General features: G+C 40.5%; 1 protein-coding gene across 9 annotated transcripts in view; it reads left to right on the plus strand.

Moving 5' to 3' along the window:
- The window catches only part of LOC110510489 (trichohyalin), an 87,392-nt gene that overhangs the window by 56,150 nt on the left and 12,414 nt on the right, over positions 1 to 18,828 (plus strand). For 4 of the 9 annotated variants that reach the window (XM_036979255.1, XM_036979254.1, XM_036979253.1 and 1 more), the window contains 6 exons: positions 554 to 886; positions 1,321 to 1,326; positions 3,596 to 3,601; positions 4,158 to 4,163; positions 6,905 to 6,979; positions 18,539 to 18,565. The exons of 2 other annotated variants lie outside the window; for them this stretch is intronic. In XM_036979255.1, the coding sequence (XP_036835150.1) occupies positions 554 to 886; positions 1,321 to 1,326; positions 3,596 to 3,601; positions 4,158 to 4,163; positions 6,905 to 6,979; positions 18,539 to 18,565 (453 nt within the window). Of the gene's footprint in view, positions 1 to 553; positions 887 to 1,320; positions 1,425 to 3,595; positions 3,602 to 4,157; positions 4,164 to 6,496; positions 6,980 to 16,987; positions 18,365 to 18,538; positions 18,566 to 18,828 lie in introns of those variants that run through there. 3 more of the 9 variants (XM_036979257.1, XM_036979256.1, XM_036979258.1) reach the window with 3 other exon arrangements.

Consider the following 18,828-nt stretch of genomic DNA (forward strand, 5'->3'; position numbering starts at 1 on the left):
TGTCTATGAATGAATTCTCTGAGAGTCCTTACACATTGCAACTGAGATCTTTTATAGCAAAGACACACATAGCCAGACAGCATTGGCTATAAATGTTACCTAAATCATTTTGATTCCGCCACGACAATAGATATTGAGGTTGAGGAATAGGGGTAAATATCTGTTCATGTTATTATAGACAGAGGACTCTGTCACAACTGTGACCAAGAATAAAACATACTTTTAAATAAATAAATAATCAAAATGGATGACATGTTAGGCTACTAGTGACATAAGATTAGCATAGTGGCATGTCTGGGAAAGATGTGGGAACAAATGGGATAATATCATTCTAGACTGTAGCATCACATTCTTCTATGACATATAGACTTTCCTTCAAATTAATCTGTCTGTCTGGGATTGTGGGGGTTGTATTTTAGAATTGACATGGTCCTGGTTGTTGTATGTCTGTTGTAGTTATTAATTCAGATGTGTTTATAAATGTACTGAGAGGATTTGTGTTCCTGACACAGATGATGTCATTAAACATGAAATGTTCTCTCTTTCTGAACAGATCAGTTTCAACTCACCTCAGAAGACTATGTGTGGGCTGATGTTGGTGAAGAGGTCACCCTCCCCTGTCACCTCTCACCTGACTACAGTGCTGTTGCCACAACGATCAGGTGGTTTAAAGAGACAGAGTGTATTTACCTGTATAAGAATGGCCAGGTGACAGAGAGGAGTGGCTATGAGGGCAGAGTGAGTCTGATCACCCAGGAGCTGAAGAGAGGCAACGTGTCTCTGAGGCTGAGAGACTTCAGGAGGTCAGATAGAGTTGTCCACATCTGTCAGGTCATCCATGGAGAACAGAAGGAGGAGGCTGCAGTGGGTTTATGGGAAAGAGAAGGTAAGTGTTCTAGAACTCCAGTAATGTTTCTAAACACCTAAACAACAACAATAACAACCAGTCTCTTTCCCTGTACAGAACACTTGTACACTTGCACTTGTACTTTCTCATGTAGGTAGGAGTTCATAGTAGGAGTTACAGATGAATAGACTAGATTCATTCTGAATATCAACTAGTTACAATATTACCATCACTCTGAGCTTTGAGCTGGTCCTAAAGCATTAGAACCATTCCAACATTACTGTCACGTCCCTTGATTGTCATTAGTAATGAATGTGATGAACACTCACACCCCTCTGATGAACATCACATCACTATGGTATTTGAGAGGATCATGTGACAGATGGTGATTTGAAGGTCATGATAATAACTAATACATTCTGTTTTACATGATCATTATTCATGACTATCCATCTTGGATAATGGATGATCAGTACCAGGTGAGTAATTACTTATTTGTCTGTTTTGTTAATTGACAACCAATAACACAAGACAAAGAACAGACCAGAGTGTTAATCTGATACTATAAAAACTACAGGCCTTGTGAACATGTATAGATGTTCTTCAAACTACTCTTAATTTTCATATCATAGATCTCCCACAAAATATCTGCCATAGAGGTCAACATTTCACAAAGTCCTCCCACAAATTTCTGCCATAGAGGTCAACATTTCACAAAGTCCTCCCACAAATTTCTGCCATAGAGGTCAACATTTCACAAAGTCCTCCCACAAATTTCTGCCATAGAGGTCAACATTTCACAAAGTCCTCCCACAAATTTCTGCCATAGAGGTCAACATTTCACAAAGTCCTCCCACAAATTTCTGCCATAGAGGTCAACATTTCACAAAGTCCTCCCACAAATTTCTGCCATAGAGGTCAACATTTCACAAAGTCCTCCCACAAATTTCTGCCATAGAGGTCAACATTTCAGAGGGGACACATTGAATTTGAATACGTTCAGTTGGACAACTCTCTTTTCCGTTCCGGTTCACATGGCCCTCCCACAATATACAGTTGAAATCGGAAGTTTACATATACTTATGGAGTCATTAAAACTCGTTTTTCAACCACTCCACAAATTTCTTGTTAACAAATTATAGTTTTGGCAAGTCGGTTAGAGCATCTACTTTGTCCAACAATTGTTTACAGACAGATTATTTAACTTATAATTCATGGTATCACAATTCCAGTGGGTCAGAAATGTACATACACTAAGTTGACTGTGCCTTTAAACAGCTTTGGAAATTCCAGAAAATGATGTCATGGCTTTTGAAGCTTCTGATAGGCTAATTGACATCATTTGTGTCAATTGGAGGTGTACCTGTGGATGTATGTCAAGGCCTACTGTCAAACTCAGTGCCTCTTTGCTTGACATCATGGGAAATCCAAAGAAATCAGCCAAGACCTCAGAGAAAAAATGGTTCATCCTTGGGAGCAATTTCCAAACGCCTGAAGGTCCCACGTTCATCTGTACAAACAATAATATGCAAGTATGAATACCATGGGACCAGGCAGCCGTCATACCGCTCAGGAAGGAGATGTGCTCTGTCTCCTAGAGATGAATGTACTTTGGTGCGAAAAGTGAAAATAAATCCCAGAACAACAGCAAAGGACCTTGTGAAGATGCAGGTGAAGAAAGAGGTACAAAATTATATATATCCACAGTAAAACCAGTCCTATATCAACATAACCTGAAAGGCCGCTCAGCAAGGAAGAAGCCACTGCTCCAAGACCACCATAGAAAAGCCAGAGTACGGTTTGCAACTGCACATGAGGACAAAGATCATACTTTTTTGGGGAAAAAAGTCTGGTCTGATTAAACAAAAATAGAACTGTTTAGCCATAATGACCATCGTTATGTTTGGAGGAAAAAGGGGGAGCCTTACATGCCGAAGAACACCATCCCAACCGTGAAGCACGGGGGTGGCAGCATCATGTTGTGGGGGTGCTTTGCTGCAGGAGGGACTGGTGCACTTCACAAAATAGATACATTTGTGGGCAGAACCGAAAAAGCGTGTGCGAGCAAAGGAGGCCTACAAACCTGACTCAGTTACACCAGCTCTGTCAGGAGGAATGGGCCAAAATTCACCCAACTTATTGTGGGAAGCTTGTGGAACTCTAACCAAAACGTTTGACCCAAGTTAAACAATCTAAAGGCAATGCACCCAAAAACGAATTGAGTGGTTGTAAACTTGACACACTGGGAATGTAATGAAAAAAATAAAAGCTGAAATAAATCAGTCTCTCCACTATTATTCTGATATTTCACATTCTTAAAATAAAGTGGTGATCCTATCTGACCTAAAACAGGGATTTTTTTACCAGGATTAAATGTCAGGATTTGTGAAAAACTGAGTTTAAATGTACTTGGCTAAGGTGTATGTAAACTTCCGACTTCAACTGTATATGCCATAGAGGTCAACATTTCACACACCAAAATTAAAATAGAATCAGCTTGAATTTATCTTGATGTCTTATTATGAAGCAGTCAGTCATTCTCAGACTGCTCACATAGTAGTGCTGCTTACATCCCTTTCCCTAGATGTACATTAGTAATGAATGTGATGAACAGTCATTCCAATATGATGTATGGTATTTCATTAAATTATGTAATGAGACAGAAATTCAATGAACAATAATAACTAATGCATTCTGTTTTACATGATCGTTATTCATGACTCTCCATATTGGATAATGGATGATCAGCAAGAAGTGAGTAATTACTTATTTGTCTGTTTTGTTTATTGACAACCAATAACACAAGACAAAGAACAGACCAGAGTGTCAATCTGATACTATAAAAATTACAGGCCTTGTGAACAGCAGTGTGTCTTCTTCAAGGCTAAAAATTAAATCAGTTTCTTTACATTTATCAATACTCTCCCCAAATGTTCTCAAGGTAGGTTGGATTAAGATGTATAGATGTTCTTCAAATTATCCAGAATTGTCATATCATAGATCTCCCACAAAATATCTGCCATAGAGGTCAACATTTCACACACCAAAATTAAAATAGAATCAGCTTGAATGCATGTCTTATTATGAAGCAGTCAGTCATTCTCAGACTGCTCACATAGTAGTGCTGCTTACATCCCTTTCCCTAGATGTACATTAGTAATGAATGTGATGAACAGTCATTCCAATATGATGTATGGTATTTCATTAAATTATGTAATGAGACTGAAATTCAATGAACAATAATAACTAATGCATTCTGTTTTACATGATCATTATTCATGATTCGCAATCTTGGATAATGGATGATCAGGATTAGGTGAGTAATTACTTATTTGTCTGTTTTGTTTATTGACAACCAATAACACAAGACAAAGAACAGACCAGAGTGTTAATCTGATACTATAAAAACTACAGGCCTTGTGAACAGCAGTGTGTCTTCTTCAAGGCTACAAATTAAATCAGTTTCTTTACATTTATCAAATATAGATGTTCTTCAAATTATCCAGAATGTTCATACCATATCCCTCCCACAATATACAGTGGGGAGAACAAGTATTTGATACACTGCCAATTTGACAGGTTTTCCTACTTACAGTGCACTTAGAGGTCTGTAATTTTTTATCATAGGTACACTTCAACTGTGAGAGACGGAATCTAAAACAAAAATCCAGAAAATCACATTGTATGTTTTTTAAGTAATTAATTTGCATTTTATTGCATGACATAAGTATTTGATAAATCAGAAAAGCAGAACTTAATATTTGGTACAGAAACCTTTGTTTGCAATTACAGAGATCATACGTTTCCTGTAGTTCTTGACCAGGTTTGCACACACTGCAGCAGGGATTTTTGCCCACTCCTCCATACACGCCTTCTCCAGATCCTTCAGGTTTCGGGGCTGTCGCTGGGCAATACGGACTTTCAGCTCCCTCCAAAGATTTTCTATTGCGTTCAGGTCTGGAGACTGGTTAGGCCACTCCAGGACCTTGAGATGCTTCTTACGGAGCCACTCCTTAGTTGCCCTGGCTGTGTGTTTCGGGTCATTGTCATGCTGGAAGACCCAGCCACGACCCATCTTCAATGCTTTTACAGAGGGAAGGAGGTTGTTGGCCAAGATCTCACGATACATGGCCCCATCCATCCTCCCCTCAATACGGTGCAGTCGTTCTGTCCCCTTTGCAGAGAAGCATCCCCAAAGAATGATGTTTCCACCTCCATGCTTCACGGTTGGGATGGTATTCTTGGGGTTGTACTCATCCTTCTTCTTCCTCCAAACACGGCGAGTTGAGTTTAGACCAAAAAGCTCTGTTTTTGTCTCATCAGACCACATGACCTACTCCCATTCCTCCTCTGGATCATCCAGATGGTCATTGGCAAACTTCAGACGGGCCTGGACATGCGCTGTCTTGAGCAGGGGGACCTTGCGTGCGCTGCAGGATTTTAATCCATGATGGCGTAGTGTGTTACTAATGGTTTTCTTTGAGACTGTGGTCCCAGCTCTCTTCAGGTCATTGACCAGGTCCTGCCGTGTAGTTCTGTGCTGATCCCTCTCCTTCCTCATGATCATTGATGCCCCACGAGGTGAGATCTTGCATGGAGCCCCAGACCGAGGGTGATTGACCGTCATCTTGAACTTCTTCCATTTTATAATAATTGCGCCAACAGTTGTTGCCTTCTCACCAAGCTGCTTGCCTATTGTCATGTAGCCCATCCCAGCCTTGTGCAGGTCTATAATTTTATCCCTGATGTCCTTACACAGCTCCCTGGTCTTGGCCATTGTGGAGAGGTTGGAGTCTGTTTGATTGAGTGTGTGGACAGGTGTCTTTTATGCAGGTAACAAGTTCAAACAGGTGCAGTTAATACAGGTAATGAGTGGAGAACAGGGGGGCTTCTTAAAGAAAAACTAACAGGTCTGCGAGAACCAGAAATCTTACTGGTTGGTAGGTGATCAAATACTTATGTCATGCAATAAAATGCAAATTAATTACTTAAAAATCATACAATGTGATTTTCTGGATTTACAGACCTCTACATGCTTTGTAAGTCGGAAAACCTGCAAAATCGGCAGTGTATCAAATACTTGTTCTCCCCACTGTATCTGCCATGGAGGTCAACATTTCAGAGGGGTTGAGTTAAATGCTGAAGACACATCTCAGTTGAATACATTGAGTTAGACAACTGACTAGGTATCCCCCTTTCCTTTCCCTTTCACATAGTCCTCCCACTATATATCTGCCAATAAGGTCAATATTTCACATAGTCCTCCCAAAATATATCTGCCATGAAGGTCAACATTTCACACTCAAAAAATTAATGTGGAATCAGCTTGAATTCAGTTTGATGTCCTAGTGTGAATCATTCTGTGATGTTTAGACTGTTCCAATAGTAGCACTGCTTACATCCCTTTCCCTAGATGTACATTAGTAATGAATGTGATGACCAGTCATATCAATATGATGTATGGTATTTGGTTGAATAATGTAATGTGACTGAAATAGGATTGAATGTAACTGTAATAACTCATACACTGTGTTACACATGATCAATATTCATTCCTCTCCATCTTGGATAATGGCTGATCAGGAGCAATACCATAAACCTCCAACAATATATCTGCCATAGGGGTCAACATTTAAACACCAAAATTAGGCCTTGTGAACAGCAGTGTGTCTTCTTCAAGGCTACAAATTAAATCAGTTTCTTTACATTTATCAATACTCTCCCCAAATGTTCTCAAGGTAGGTTGGATTAAGATGTCATATGTTCTTCACATTCTACTGAATGTATATTCCATAGAACCCTGCCTCCTGACACAATATCCTGTATCTGACATAGAGCCCAATGCTGGTAATCACAAACAATGAAAATAATAATTTGATCAGAGAAAGGCCAATAACAAAACAACATTATTTATGAAGTTAACCAGATCTCATTGGTGCCCACAGTCCCTACATGAGGGAGGCTTGAGTGACAGGAGAAATCTGATTGGTCCTGTTTGTTCTGTATATAGTGATGTCGTCTACCACACAGAACTCACCTCTCTGTTTTACACCATAGTCTCAGGTTCACGGTATTTACAACGTGAGACCCAGGAGAACAAGCTGAAGAGGGAGGCATCAGCTGGTGAGCTTGGTAAGTATGAGAGAGTCTGGAGGAGAGAGGAATGAGTCAGGGAACATGAGTGATGTCATTCAGTTTTTCAGACTTGTTTATTTATAATGTATGAAATAGTCAATAGACCAGTTGATGATTGGTTCAGCTCAGATAACTGTTGACTGTAGGAAATAATAAAATATTGTACCACCTCCATCAAATGTTAATGTCCTTATCGGCAAACTATTGAATTAATTAATAAATGACTTATTCAAACAATGATAGAACACGCCAATAGCATCTCGCTAGGTCATGCCTGGCCCTGCCCACCTGGCCCTGCCCACCTGGCCCTGCCCACCTCCTTGCTTGTTATGACTCACATTGGAAACGACACTCCGTGTTCTACGGAATGACGTTAGAGTCTTTGCCAAATAAGCTTCTTGACCAATCAGGACGTGAATATGACACCACTTCTTAGGCCACGTCTTAGGTCACACAGTACCTGTGTGCATTTTGGGGTATATTGATGAGACCGAATGGGCAGCAATGGGATGTCCATAGGCTGCCGAAACAGTCATTACTATTTCTCTCTATAGCTGGAACAGGGAGCTGGCTGGATGAAGTGGGCCCCCTGGGTTGCCCCAGCCCGTGCAGGGAGCTGGCTGAATTTAGTGGCGCCCCCTGGTGGCCCTCATTGGGCCCTCTCCCCTCTTCTCCTTGGTGCAGGGAGCTGGCTGGATGAAGTGGCTACGACAGGGGTCAGACCTCCTGTCCAGGGGTCGGCTCGGCTCCCTGGGTCGGCCCCAGCCCCCTCTGGGTGAATTTGGTAGCACCCCCTGGTGGCCACGGGCAGGGGCCTCGCTTTGGTGGTCGGCCCCCCCTCCCTGGGCTTGTCCATCCCTCTCTGGCCGTCTTCCCACTCTCTTCCTGGTGAAGAGAGCAGGGTGGATTTAGTGGCGCCGCCTAGGGGGTCGAGGGAAGAGGGTCAGCCCCAGCCCTCTCTGGCCCTTTCCCCCATCTCCCTGGTGCAGGGAGCTGGCTGGATGTAGTGGCACCCCCTGTTGGCCGTCGGTGGGGGTCAGCCCCCCTCTCCGTGTGTTGGCCCCCCTCTCCCTGGCTTGGCCCCATCCCTCTCTGGCCCTCTGTAGGGAGCTAGGTGGTTGTAGAGGCGCCCTCTGGTGGCCTCTCCCCTCATCTCCCTGGTGTAGGGAGCTGGCTGGATGTACTGGTGCCTCCTGGTGGCCGTGGGCGGAGGTAGGCACCTACGGGCCCCCCTCCCTGATTCATCCTCATCCCTCTCCGGCCCCTCCCCCCATATCCCTGGGGAAGGGAGCTGGCAGGATTGGGCCCCATGCCCAGGGGCCGGTCCACCCAGTCTCTGGAGCGAGACACTAGACAGGGTCTCAGAGTCTCTAGAGCATTAATATCCCCTGTAAAAGCACACTGGACAGGTGTAATGAAGGCATGTAAAAATGACCATAACAAGCATTCTAATCACCTGTAAATGAACACTGAACAGGTGTAATGGGGAATATACATGGCTGTGACTATAACCGAAGATAATTCTCTTGGGAGGTAATACGGTCGGCATTTCATCGTGAGATATTTATTCTAAGGCGGGTGAAAGAAAGGACTTGAGTTATTTTATGTTTTCACAATCACACCATGTGTCGTTAATCATGAAACATACTACCCCGCCCTTCTTCTTCCCAGCTGTATGTAATAACACACTAAAATGTCTGGCTAACAATGTAAGAAATAACACTGGAATGTTGCCTCGGGGCTAGAATCACTTCCTCCCTCTCTATCGGTGCCATTTTATATATTGACTACGTCCCTCCTGGCTCGTTCATTAATATCTTAATCTAAATGACGGATTGTCTCTTATCCACTTGTTGTCCCATTATGCCATAGTTTGTCCATCTCAATTAACAGTAGAAACCACATTTGTTTAAGCAAGTCATCCATATCAGCTATGTTTTTTAAAAGCAGTAAATGAGGCTGAATGAACTGTTTCACTGAATGGGGCTCAATGAGAAATAGTTCATGACAAATCACCAGTAACCTTCTAAGACGACATGGTAATATTGTCTAGATAGAGAACGACAGATCAGCTGTAAACAAGCAGGGCAGGTGGTAATACAGGCAATTAACTTAAAAACAAACGGTTGAAATCAAATGCAACTTTAAATATCTCCCTGTAAAACATAATATCTAGCATCACCTGTATATTTTGTACTCAAAATAAAAAACATGATAAAATAAATCTATAACATTTACATTGAATTCAGTTGCAGAAAAGCCACCTATTGTAGTGATTTGCTGCTATACTGAACATCTACAGCTGGGTCAGAACATACTGGTTTGGGTTTGAGGATGAACAGGGTAAAACACTGTTGCCAGGGGCTACCACATGACACAGCATTGTGCAGAATGTCACAGTAGAAACTTGTTGAAAATAGTCAAACTGAGACTAAATTTAAAGATAATTGACCCCCCAAAATATATGGTTTCTGATGACTTCTGTGAAAAGTAAAGTCTTGATTAACTTAAGGTGCTGACATGGATACTGTCTGTAAGATACTGTCTGTAAGATACTGTCTGTAAGATACTGTCTGTAAGATACTGTCTGTAAGATACTGTCTGTAAGATACTGTCTGTAAGATACTGTCTGTAAGATACTGTCTGTAAGATACTGTCTGTAAGATACTGTCTGTAAGATACTGTCTGTAAGATACTGTCTGTAAGTACCCAGATTGTAATGGTTTTAAATAAGATACTGTGGCTTTGATAAACAGAGAGGTTGTCTTCCCTCTGGAAAGGGGACTGTGACTGTTACAGAAGCAAAGCAATACTTCCATCCAGAGGACTAGGGAGGAATTTGACAGTGAACCAGAAATACCAAAGCCAAATTATAGACATTGGGTATAAAATACAATCTTTCATATTGCATTTCAAAACATCCTAAACCTTTTTACAATCAGTTAACACTAGTATTATTGGTTTCGGTTCTCCTCTCTAACACTGTGAGTGTTCCTCTTGCAGTGTGTGATATGAACCCAGGTAGCTCTTTCAGCTATTCTCACCGCGAAGGCTGTCACCAGGAGTACTTGGTATGGCCCCTCCCGTCTATTCTCCTCAGGGACTGGATTGAGTAAATCACCTTCTCCTGTAATTCACCTGTAGTGCATAAAATATTGGACATACAGGTTTGGTTATCAAACATTTTCTCATTTGTTCTATCTGATTATATCTTTACCTCTCCAGGGTACGTGGGACGCTAGCGTCCCATCTGGCCAACAACCAGTGAGATTGCAGAGCGCCAAATTCAATTACAGAAATGCTCATTATAAAAATTCAGAAAACAAACCATATTTTACATAGGTTTAAAGATTAACTTCTTGCTAAACCAACCACAGTGTCATATTTATAAAATGCTTTTCTGCGAAAGCATACCTAGCCCAGAACATACCTAGCCCAGAACATACCTAGCCCAGAACATAGCCCAGTTGACAAATTATTACAAACAGTAACCAGCCAAGCAGAAGTGTTACAAAACTCAGAAATAGAGATAAAATGAATCTTACCTTACCTTTGATGATCTTCATATGGTGGCAATCAGAAGACATTAATTTAGTCAGTAAATGTTCCTTTTGTTCGATGTATTCTCTTTATATCCAAAAACCTCCGTTTTGTTAGCGCGTTTTCTTCAGTAATCCACAGGCTCAAACAATCAGACAAAAAATCCAAAGTGTATCTGTAAAGTTCATAGAAACATGTCAAACGATGTTTATATTCAATCCTCGGGTTGTTTTTTTAGCCTAAATGATCTATAATATTTCAACCCGGACAATAACGGCGTCAATATAAAAGGTAAACAAGAAATGCACATGCGCATGAAAAAAACTCTGCGACACGTTAGGGTCCTCTCGTTCAGACTGGTCTTACTCCCTCATTTATAAGAAGACTGTTCTAGTGGAAGGCATAGGAACTGCAAATTGAGTCCTATGTCAATGGATACAGTAATGGCATTGAATAGAAAACTACAAAAACAACAAAAACAACAACTTCCTGAATGGATTTCTCTCAGGTTGTCTGTCGCCTGCTAAATCAGTGCTGTTATACTCACAGACACTGTTTTAACACTTTTGGAAACTTTAGAGTGTTGTCTATCCAAATCTACCAGTTATATGCATATCATATCTTCTGGGCCTGAGTAGCAGGCCGTTTAATTTGGGCATGCTTTTCATCCCAAATTCCGAATGCTGCCCCCTACCTTAGAGAGGTTAACTTCTATGCCTACTTGTTAGCTAGAATTTGTTTTATTTATTTTTTAGTTTATTATCCAATAGGCCACATCCTATCCTAGACCACAACTTAGCCATCCCCCTTTGATACCTGGCTCTGCCCAGGTAACAACCTTGCCTACTCTAAACAAGGATTTCTCCTCTGTGGTTCAAACTATAATTATGTCCAAGAGCTATAAACTCCATTATAATTATTTTACCTTAAAACCAGTACCACAAATGACCACAAATTCATTATCCAAATGGCCCTCCCCTGAGGCTGATCAGACCACAAGGGAAAGCCATGATAGAGGTCAAAGGTTATCCCACTCTTTTACAGTCATAGTCCATACCATATTAGACATATTAAAGAACCCTTTATCTAAAGAATTCACTTGTTTAATTAAAACTCAGAAAATAAAACTCCTAATATTCCATATGTGAGTGTAGCCCTTTAAGATTTCTTGTCTCTGGGAAACATGGAAATCCCCTTAAACCCAAACGTTTACTACAAACAAAACCTAATAGTTATGATAATACTATTGTACTCCCTCATCGTTCGTTTAAAATTTCATCAATGTTTCATGTAACTCATTTCAGTCTTTCTCCAAATAGTCTCCTCAAAATGCTTGATAGGAACACCCTGCCATTAGATACCCACAACTGTGATTAGCGTGCACTGTCCCTTTAAAATGAACTAACCCACAATCCACTCTGCGGACCTTTCATTGTTCCCTGTAATGAAAACAGATTATAATGTTAGTATACCTTAACTTCCTGTTAAATGTCACTGGTGTTACCTGAACAATCAAACCAAAATCCATAACCGGGAACTATCACAAACTTTCACAATTCAACTATACAGACCTCCCTCTCTTATAGCCAAATATAGCCCAGTGAACGCCACCAATCAGTGATGGCCACCTAGCAATTTTGTTGCTAGTTTTAGCATCTTTTCAGACTACCCTGACAATATTCAGCTACTTTTAAAAAAGTATTTGGAACTTTGAGTCACTTCACTGAAAAGTGACTCAAAGCTATAATGCACGCATTTTCCCTCTAAATGACACAAACCATTTTCTCTGTCACCCTCAGTCACAACATCATTGCCTGGCGGCAAAAGTGCATTGCGAGTGATGTCAGCAACAGGCGCTCAGCCTGTGCCCAAGCCGCAGCAACTTTCAACGAGTTGCAAATCATTGTTGGCTAACTGCAGCAGCAGTGGTACGGATCCGATAAACCAAACCCAATTTATCACAAATGTTGGATCTTGAACAGAATTTACAACATCAGTCAACATCTCTCAATCACAATTGTGCTGCCAGAAGTACAGAAAAGAGTGTACCTGAACAACGGTCAAATCAATTTGAGTAATGTTATTGTGTATTCAACGTAATGACGCAGTTTTACGTTATCATGCAACAGTTCAACCTACATCTTGGCAAAACCCCCTATTTGGATTGAGTTTTGCTTTCGTAAAAGTAAAATCAAACTTTCTCCAAAATGTAAACGTACCATGTACTTCGCAAAATTTCTAAGAACATTTCGATGGGCACAACTCTATCGTAATTGTCTCTTCGTTATTATTCAGAATTCATTAGATTTAGGTACGTAACTGTCTCTCAATGATACAGTAATTTAAATACGACTCAATTCTCAATACATTATTCCAGCAGATCATTTAGGCAACAGACACCGTCTTCCATCAAAATTCCCTTCGCTATTATTTTGAATGAATTAATCACTCAATTTAACCTAAACAATCTATTAAAAAAGTTCAATTTATATCTTATACAAACACTAGCGACCGTATCTTTCTAGGCAAAACATACAAATTGTTTAATTACAATCAAAAACTCTGATTTTAGTCAGAGCATTTACCAGGAACCAAACCTGGACCTCCCACATGGCAGGTGAGAATTCTACCACTGAACCACCATCACCACTTGAATGACAGCGTTTCCCCGCCAACAACCATATTATTATAATTGTCTGTCGTTGCAAACTCCGGCACCAAGACAATTCTCCGAAAATAGTCCTAATTCAAAATGTCCAAGTTCTTCCCCAGCGAGGATTCTCCTTACTCTTTCTCTCTCGTTTTTCTCTGTATGTACAGCCCACTGTAAAACCATCGCTGCCCCCTGGGGGTCCCCTTTTCCTTTTACATATATAATCATATACAATCCTTTTTCTGTCTCATCTTCTTCTATGTTCTTTTCTACCTCTATCCAATTACTATAGTTATGTTCTACAGTATATTTTTACAATCTAGGTGTATGTATTTATATGATCTATGTATGTGCTGTTTACCGTTACCTAGTTACAATCTATGTGTATGGATTTATATGATTTTCTCCTTTCTGGAAACTTTATCTATAGCGTTGATTGTCGTTCGGATATTAGGTTTTACCTATACAACTATAAGCCATTACCCAGGGGTCGTGAATCCCTAGTTAACCTCTTATTTTGGGTTGTGTCGGAGGATTTTTAAAGTACACCAATATCTCGTATCTCCCTTCACTACTTTAGGCTTCCCTCTCTTCCTTTTTGGACACTATCTCTTTCAGTATTGAAGTGCAGTTATCTTGTTCGCATAGAATTACCTTTCTTTCTCACCAAGCCTAGTTTATATCCTCACCTATTTTAATATATCTACCGCTACTTTTCATAGTCAGACTCATATACAGATAGACTACTTAGGTTAGGACTTTATTTAGGTATGTTTTTTGAATTAATGGCTGTCCTATTTGTACAACACGACCGTACTATCTATCAACACCTATTTAGTGTCCCCGCTTAATCTCTGGCGAACGGGTCTCTGTTATTAAGATTAGTTTTATTTATGGTAGCGCACCTTACCTCAGGTCATCGCGGACCTGCTACAACTGTGTACATTGGTCCTACAAAACCCTGTTTATCTGTTTGGAATAATGAAGCTCCTATCATTGATCAATTCTAAACATTTTTAGAACATCAAATCAAAGATAACTTAAATCATTCCCCCCAAATTCGAGAATAAAGACTATTTACCGTCGTCTTGTAGACTGGAAAAAAGCAATGCCGGTTGGACTCTAGTCACCGTTCCTGTCAACCTGGGGTATTTACCGGCCTGTTATAGAGCCCCAATTTCAGGGGACAGGACTTTGTTCTACGGGACCGCGGCCCGCCCGTGCATGGTTCTCGGCTTGTTTCCTTCGGATGACAGGGACAGATATTTAAGTCCGGCTTCGAAGGACCAATTGTTAAAGGGATATCACAATTCCTATATGTGTTCATTAACCAATTCGATTAAAATCATTATTTCTGTTTCTAGGAATTTGTAAGATCCTTATTTGCATGAAATAGACAGAGACCAGTCTATCACAATTAGTCAATAGTATTTATTCTCGGAGCGCGCTGCCCATAGAACCATGTACAACAGCTTATATATCACATATGACGTCATTGGTTATAAAATGTATCGCCTCCTCTCGACCAGGACAAAACAGGTTCAAAAGTTCATTCCAACTTACTAGCGCACATACATGACACACAATATATCTGGACTATCTCCTGAAGTCTCACCATAGTATATTACTACTTAGCAGACAGTTCCAGATACGGAAAACCTGGAGGGGCTCTCGCTGTCTTATTTAATCACCACAGAGTTATAGCTGAGTGGGTTCAAACATAGGTTAATGATCCCCTTTGCTTACTTCAAACACACACAACACATTCCTCTCCAAACTAGTTGGAATGGTGTTTATTATGTTTAATTACTCCTTGTTCATGCTACATAACCTCTAATCCCTAATGGTTAAGTTTCTGAGTAGATTATTTAATCATTCATGTTAAACTTTTGATAAAATCTCTTAAGTAGCTAGGTCACGAAAATCAGAAAAGCTTCGGATGTTTTCACTCCCAGTTACACAACAAATGTTCCTTTTGTTCCATAAAGATGATTTTTATATCCAAAATACAGGCGTTTCTTTGTCGCGTTATGTTCAGAAATCCACAGGAAAGAGCGGTCACCACAACGCAGACATATATTCCAAATAATATCTATAATGTCCACAGAAACATGTCAAACGTTTATAATCAATCTTCAGGTAGTTTTTAAAATAAAATGTGATAATATATCAACCGAGTGAGTAGCTTTTTCCATAACAGCGGGAGGAACAATGGCGGCTTTACTCAGTTGCACAAACCTCACTCTGAGAGCCCCCACCTCTCCACTTACGCAATGTGATCCTTCACGCTCATTTGTCAAAATAAAAGCCTGAAACTATGTATAAAGACTGTTGACACCTTAGGGAAGCCAAATAAAAAAGGAATCTGGTTGATATCGCTTTAATGGAGGATAGGCATGCATAGGAACAAAGAGGTTTCAAAATAAGAGCCACTTCCTGATTGGATTTTCCTCGCCTGCAATATCAGTTCTGTTTTACTCACAGACAATATTTGTACAGTTTTGGAAACTTTAGAGTGTTTTCTATCCTAATCTGACAATTATATGCATATCTAGTTTCTGGGGTTGAGAAATAGGCAGTTTCAAAATGGGTACGTTTTAAAGCCAAAAACAAAAATACTGCCCCCTACACTCAACAAGTTAACAACTAGACTACATCTCTTAACAAAAATATACAACAAATAAAAAATAAAAAAAATATGTCTAAATGCTATTTTTTGAATGTCGTGGGTTTGAGGGAGATCGTTAATCCCATTTTTAAAACTGTCCAAAACAATTTTTAAAAAAAATCACTAAATATTGTTGTTAGAGCCGATGTGGACATATTTGTATAAAAGACAGAACATACAGAACTCCATGTACGTGTGTGTAAATATATGAAATATGAATGTATATGATAAAATATCAGGTACCTTAATGATTTAAATTGACCTGATTGACTTATATTCCTTTGTTATAAGTGTACCTTAGTTTTTAACTCCTCCTCTTGACCATTCATTGTACTGTGGTCAGTGTGTTAGTGACAGGATAAAGACAGGAAGTTGGGCCTTCGGGGGAGGGGGAGTCCTAGCTAGACACGGGAGTGGTATAGTCTTTTAACCAGACAACAAACAGGTCATATTATGTATTTTTCACGTAAAGTAATCTATGCTTTAAGTTGATCGGAGAATATGTTTTTTGTGAGATATAATAAGAATAAACCTTTTTGTTGCACCATATCCCTGGATCTCATTGAATGTTTTGGCCGTTTGGGAACTTGGAATGTGGACTGTATGCGTCCGAAACAACCCCACTTCAGGCTTGGGAAGTGGTTCTGGTCAAGAGGAAGGAAGCCCCTACAATCATCAAAATTAAGGAAGAACTCTTCAGATTGTTTTGGCTGGGAAGCATGCAGACGCCTTAACTCAGCCTCCCATACTTACAGTCTTTACCCCCAGCCCTGTCCCCTACACACCCTAACCCAAACTCAGTCTTTACCCCCAGCCCTGTCCCCTGCACACCCTAACCCAAACTCAGCCTTTACCCCCAGCCCTGTCCCCTACACACCCTAACCCAAACTCAGTCTTTACCCCCAGGCCTGTCCCCTACACACCCTAACCCAAACTCAGTCTTTACCCCCAGCCCTGTCCCCTGTCCCCTGTCCCCTACACACCCTAACCCAAACTCAGTCTTTACCCCCAGCCCTGTCCCCTACACACCCTAACCCAAACTCAGCCTTTACCTCCAGCCCTGTCCCCTAAACACCCTAACCCAGTCTTTACCCCCAGCCCTGTCCCCTGTCCCCTACACACCCTAACCCAAACTCAGTCTTTACCCCCAGCCCTGTCCCCTGTCCCCTACACACCCTAACCCAAACTCAGCCTTTACCCCCAGCCCTGTCCCCTACACACCCTAACCCAAGCTCAGTCTTTACTCCCAGCCCTGTCCCCTACACACCCTAACCCAAACTCAGTCTTTACCCCCAGCCCTGTCCCCTGCACACCCTAACCCAAACTCAGCCTTTACCGTCAGCCCTGTCCCCTGTCCCCTACACACCCTAACCCAAACGCAGTTCCCAACATTGACCAGCATGTGGTAATGATACTCTCTTCTCAGACAGTAAATGACCACCAGTCAGCTACATTTCTTTCGTTAGGAGGGGATGGAAAAGCATTGAGACTATTTGTCATGGAAGCAATTTCACTCATTTACTCATGTGAATGTGTCCAAAGAGATAAGAGAAGCTAATATTGATAGTCACTGTTAAATCTTTACAGCTCAGGATAATATGACTATAATTAAAGACCATCACTACCATCTGCTGGCTGGATCGGTCTTCTGATTAGAATGGAAACAGTTTTCAGAACTTCAGAGATGATGAACTAAAATATGATGATAGAAGACGGCACCATGCTGCATAAACTCTCTAATGTTGGTCTCAAGTTAACAAGGTCACAAACCCTCTAATGTTGGTCTCTAGTTAACAAGGTCACAAAACCTCTAATGTTGGTCTCTAGTTAACAAGGTCACAAACCCTCTAATGTTGGTCTCTAGTTAACAAGGTCACAAAACCTCTAATGTTGGTCTCTAGTTAACAAGGTCACAAACCCTCTAATGTTGGTCTCTAGTTAACAAGGTCACAAAACCTATAATGTTGGTCTCTAGTTAACAAGGTCACAAACCCTCTAATGTTGGTCACTAGTTAACAAGGTCACAAACCCTCTAATGTTGGTCACTAGTTAACAAGGTCACAAACCCCGAAACATTTTTACATTTTACCAGACTCTCTGTAGTGAGTATTCATTTTCATACTTTTTTAGTAATTGAAACCACAACTCTGGCATTGCAAGCACTATGCTCTACCAACTGAGCTACATTCTAAATTCTGATTTTAACCCTAACCCACATTGGTAACCTTATGCCTAACATTAAACTAAGATCAGAAATGTACATTTCTGTTTTCATGACATTTTATGATAGGCCTGTAGACAATTTAGACTTTGTGACTGGGTTTTCTAATAACTAGAGGCTGTGGGGAAGCGTTTACTCCAAGTGCCTGAGCAAATGGGAAAGTTGTGTCTCAGTATAGGACTGAGGTGTAGATTGTTCTGTAAAAACGTGTAGATATGCACATATAGTGACTATTAGAGTGGTTATGGATTTAAATCAACTATTTTGAATGTGAAGTGGAGGACGTGAAGACCAGTAAAGGTAAGAGGAGATCTCAGTATATTTCACTTTCCAAACTAGACACAACAGTCCTGTTTTAAAACAATGAGGACTGGAGACAGAGGAAGGGATGTTTGTATCTGTGTGATTGAGCAAAAGAGAGAATTTGATGAATGGTAATGATGTAAATATGAATGTTTTCTCTTTTTATTGCAGTTAAAATGGCAGAGTCCAGAGTTCATAGTAAGTCACCATGCTATAATTAATGATTAACTTTTCTTTCATGTATCTGGGAGAACAGAACTAAACCAACTATTGAAAATGAAATGTGTTTGTGGTTTTATTTGTCTTTATGTGTAAATGTGTGTCTGGATGAAATGTGTTTGTAACATGAGGAGTTGTAGCTGAGTTTGTGTCTGTGAGAAACAGCTCTACTGCTCCACAGTGACCTCTCCCTCCAAACATCTCTTTATTATAGAACCCATTTAATCCAGTCTGACACAATA

The sequence above is a fragment of the Oncorhynchus mykiss genome, chromosome 6 (genome assembly GCF_013265735.2).
Source record: "Oncorhynchus mykiss isolate Arlee chromosome 6, USDA_OmykA_1.1, whole genome shotgun sequence".
NCBI classification, from domain to species: domain Eukaryota; kingdom Metazoa; phylum Chordata; class Actinopteri; order Salmoniformes; family Salmonidae; genus Oncorhynchus; species Oncorhynchus mykiss.